The 4,614-nt window shown below is 38.3% G+C and overlaps 1 protein-coding gene across 1 annotated transcript; it reads left to right on the top strand.

Annotated features, from left to right (window-relative positions):
* Nucleotides 1-306: 306 nt before the first annotated feature.
* Nucleotides 307-3,290, top strand: LOC107803414 (heat shock cognate 70 kDa protein 1). Its single transcript, XM_016627130.2, has 2 exons — nt 307-652; nt 1,434-3,290. Exons 1-2 carry the CDS (start codon nt 439-441, stop codon nt 3,164-3,166), a joined length of 1,947 nt encoding a protein of 648 aa, XP_016482616.2. The 5' UTR covers nt 307-438; the 3' UTR covers nt 3,167-3,290.
* Nucleotides 3,291-4,614: the final 1,324 nt, after the last annotated feature.

Below are 4,614 nucleotides of genomic sequence, written 5' to 3'. Positions count from 1 at the left end.
TTTACGAGTAAGAAATCTAAAAATATTATTTTCATAATTTTAAAATTATAAAATAGCATGATATACAAATAGCACGTCCCCGACCAACAGTAGTAAGTAATACCATTGCTACGTCTGCAGGAATTAGGAAGTTCCTGATCGGTTAGACTTAGACAAACAGAACCTTCTAGATCCCATAAAACACGCTCAGGAAAATCCATGATTGGTTATAATTAGGCAAAAAAGAACATTCTAGAACCCTTAAAGACGGCTACAAAACGCTTAACCCGAAGCCGTTATATATATACCACCCATTGTTCCTTCCTCCCTCCATATCTCATCATATTGCTCTTTCTTCTCAAATCATAATTTAGCTCTCTTTTCTCTCTTTCTTCTCAAATCATAATAATTTAGCTCTCTTTTTCGCTCACTTATATATATACGTCGCTGATTAAAGCAATGGCCGGAAAAGGTGAAGGACCAGCGATCGGGATTGATCTGGGAACTACGTATTCTTGTGTTGGCGTTTGGCAACATGATCGTGTGGAGATTATCGCTAATGACCAAGGAAACAGGACGACGCCGTCTTATGTTGCCTTCACTGACACTGAACGTCTCATCGGTGACGCTGCAAAAAATCAGGTTGCCATGAATCCCATTAACACCGTTTTCGGTAAGCTTTCAATTTTCCTATCTAATCTCATACTATTTCTTCTGCTTATTTCTGTTCTAAATAGTATGGTTGTTGATGAGTGGTAAATTTTTAAAATTTTGATTTGTTGCGACGTTAAGTTTGATGAATGACGTGGTGTGATTCGTGTAAATTAGCTTGATTTGTATTCATTGTTATTTAGTTGTTAAATGGTCCAGAAGCACGTAGGAGGATTAAGCATATCTTGATACACTGTTTAAAACATATGAAAATTACCTGCAGATTTCAAGTCTGAATTTTTACCAGAACAATCAATTTGTCTGATGATTTAGTTGAGGTGTAGGCAAGTTGACATGATTTTAATCTAGTAAATAATTTAATATTATCTGGTGAATTTGCTGTGGGCATAAGAGAAAAATTAGAGAACTCTAAATCAGTGAATTTCTGGAATTGTTTTAATCGAAAAGGATATGATATCTTAATGCATGCTTTAGCCATTGCCAGATCACAGTAGTATGATTATTTTAATTAAACACGTGGTAGGAACAAATGTTACTATATCGTTTTCAGATCCTTTATCCTAGTCTTCGACCGGTTTACTCATATTTATTATTCACATATATGCCAGTATAGTTGACTACTGATTAGTCAATTTCTTTTATGGAACTTATGTGCTTTCATGTTAATTTGCTATTTGAATAGGTGTTGTGCAAATATTTTTGGCTTTTGTGCTGTAATCCATACAGTATTATTTGTGATTAAAGTTTCGTTATTTAATGCTCACTGTGCTTTACACTGTCAGATGCAAAGCGGCTTATTGGCAGGAGGTTTAGTGATACATCTGTACAGGGCGACATGAAATTGTGGCCTTTTAAGGTTATCCCTGGACCCGGTGATAAGCCAATGATTGTTGTAAACTACAAGGGTGAAGAGAAACAGTTTGCTGCTGAAGAAATCTCTTCTATGGTGCTGACAAAGATGAAGGAAATTGCTGAGGCCTACCTTGGATCAACTGTAAAGAATGCCGTGGTGACTGTCCCTGCCTACTTCAATGACTCACAGCGTCAGGCTACTAAAGATGCTGGTGTTATTTCGGGACTGAATGTCATGCGTATTATTAATGAGCCTACAGCTGCTGCTATTGCATATGGTCTGGACAAGAAAGCTACTAGTGTAGGTGAGAAGAACGTGCTTATCTTCGATCTTGGTGGTGGTACTTTTGATGTATCCCTTCTCACTATTGAAGAGGGTATTTTCGAGGTGAAAGCTACAGCAGGAGACACTCACCTTGGAGGTGAGGATTTTGATAACAGAATGGTAAACCACTTTGTCCAGGAATTCAAGAGAAAGCACAAGAAGGATATTAGTGGTAACCCAAGAGCTCTAAGAAGATTAAGGACATCTTGTGAGAGGGCAAAGAGAACTCTCTCTTCCACTGCTCAGACAACAATCGAAATTGATTCTCTGTATGAGGGGGTTGACTTTTATTCTACCATTACTCGTGCTAGATTCGAGGAGTTGAACATGGATCTCTTTAGGAAATGTATGGAGCCAGTTGAAAAATGTTTGAGGGATGCCAAGATGGATAAGAGCACCGTTCATGATGTTGTTCTTGTCGGTGGATCCACTCGAATTCCCAAGGTGCAGCAGCTGTTGCAGGACTTCTTCAATGGCAAGGAGCTTTGCAAGAGCATCAACCCTGATGAGGCTGTTGCCTATGGTGCTGCTGTGCAAGCCGCCATCCTTAGCGGAGAGGGTAATGAGAAGGTCCAAGACTTGCTGCTTTTGGATGTCACACCTCTGTCTCTTGGGTTAGAAACTGCTGGAGGTGTGATGACTGTCCTGATTCCTAGGAACACCACAATTCCCACCAAGAAAGAGCAAGTATTCTCTACATACTCTGATAATCAACCCGGAGTGTTGATTCAGGTGTTCGAGGGTGAGAGAGCAAGAACAAGAGACAACAACTTATTGGGTAAATTTGAGCTTTCTGGTATTCCTCCTGCTCCTAGGGGTGTGCCTCAGATCACTGTCTGCTTCGATATTGATGCAAATGGTATCTTGAACGTCTCAGCCGAGGACAAGACCACTGGACAGAAGAACAAGATTACAATTACCAATGACAAGGGTAGGTTGTCAAAGGAAGAAATTGAGAAGATGGTGCAGGAAGCTGAGAAGTACAAGGCGGAAGACGAGGATCACAAGAAGAAGGTGGAGGCCAAGAATGCATTGGAGAACTACGCCTACAACATGAGGAACACGGTGAAGGACGAGAAAATTGGTTCAAAGCTTAGCGTGGATGACAAGAAGAAGATTGAGGATGCCATTGATCAGGCAATTTCATGGCTTGATAGCAACCAGCTTGCAGAAGCTGATGAGTTTGAGGACAAGATGAAGGAGCTTGAGGGCATTTGTAATCCCATAATTGCCAAGATGTATCAGGGTGCTGGTGGTGATGCAGGCGCACCTATGGATGATGATGTTCCACCAGCTGGTGCTAGCAGTGCAGGACCTAAGATTGAGGAAGTGGATTAAGTGGTTGATATAATATAGTACTAGTAGTTTTTCATTTTCATTGGTATAGTTTAATAGAGTACTTTGAACTGGCTTTTCTTATCATCTATAGTTTTGTGAATTTCAAACTGGTGGTTTTTCATTATTGCTGGAATTCTTAAATAGTTGCATCGATTTTAAGTTAGCAATTCTTTTTGGAGGTCTATTCGAGCTTAAATTTTAAATCCTTTGTTGAATGGACAGGTTACAAATTAACTTTTGATTGGTGGTAAGGATTGCCTACAAAACTAGCAAACACGAGTCTAGATTCAGGAGGCAAGGTCACTTAGTTTTCAAAGTTTTGGATAAAAAGATGTTTTTTTTTTTTGGCCTAACTATCAAACAAAAGGAACTTCCAAACTTAAAAGAATTTAGGCCAAATATATGTTCACCGAGTGTGAGAAAGTGAGCCGACTGAGTCTGTAGCTGCCCTGCCTTTCTGATCGTAATGTTGTTGGTTAAGTGGACACTATCTAGTAAACATAATTTAACAAGTTAATAATGTCTAATAATAATGAGTTTGATTAGAAAATCATACTGTGTTCCCGTTCACATTTTTTCCCCATCAATTGCATGATATGCTATTGGGTTTGAATAATCGACTCAACTAATAATCCAGCGCCATTAATTGGGTTAAGTTTGATTACCACCTATTGTTCATGTGTTATTTTCAAGTGATCTACTATATAATTTGAGCTTTCGTCTTGGACGAATTTCTTAAAAGAGAAATAAAATCTGAACAACAGTTACTTTTCTTAAGAAGCTAAATACCAGGATTGCAATAATATTAAGCATTGAGAGTTCTTCCAAATGCAGACATCCATCTTAAACTCTCTCCAGCGCCAAATAAAAGACATAATACTACCGCAGAAAGCTCATCAACTGCAATATTATAAAACCTTTGTTCCTGAATCTATTTCCTTTTGGTCTGTTCCAAAAAAAATGATACATTTTTAAATTTGGAAACAATTTTGTTTAAACTTACAATTTTACCCTTAATGAGAAGCTTTTATAACCACACAAATACTTTGGGCCCCTTTTTGAATTGTTTAGGACCACAAATTTCAAAAATCTTCATTTTTTCTTAAACTCCGTACTCAGTCAAACAGGTTCACATAAATTGGAACGGAGGGAGTAATTTATTTACAAGAAAAAAATGTGAACTTCACATCAGAGTTTACAGTCGAGCCTAGGAGTGGCAAACGGGCGAATCGGGTTGGATATGGTTCGGGTCGAAAATGGGTAATGAAAAAAATGGATAAATCATCCGACCCGACCCATATTTAATACGGATAAAAAACGGATTAACCGACGGATAATATGGGTAACCATATTATTCATGACTTCTTGAATACGAACACTTTTGGGAGAATTATTAGTCTTCCAAACTTGAGAAATCCCCAATTTGAGGTTTTACAAATGTGAAAGTT

Source organism: Nicotiana tabacum, chromosome 22, assembly GCF_000715075.1.
Source record: "Nicotiana tabacum cultivar K326 chromosome 22, ASM71507v2, whole genome shotgun sequence".
Lineage (NCBI taxonomy): Eukaryota > Viridiplantae > Streptophyta > Magnoliopsida > Solanales > Solanaceae > Nicotiana > Nicotiana tabacum.
The sequence above is the reverse complement of the archived record's forward strand: the minus strand, read 5'-3'. Positions and strand labels throughout refer to the sequence as shown.

Coding starts and splice junctions, on each gene's coding strand:
- LOC107803414 (XM_016627130.2), top strand. CDS start 439: ATGGCCGGAAAAGGTGAAGGACCAGCGATCGGGATTGATCTGGGAACT. Junction 653..1,433: donor TCCCATTAACACCGTTTTCG/GTAAGCTTTCAA, acceptor TTACACTGTCAG/ATGCAAAGCGGCTTATTGGC.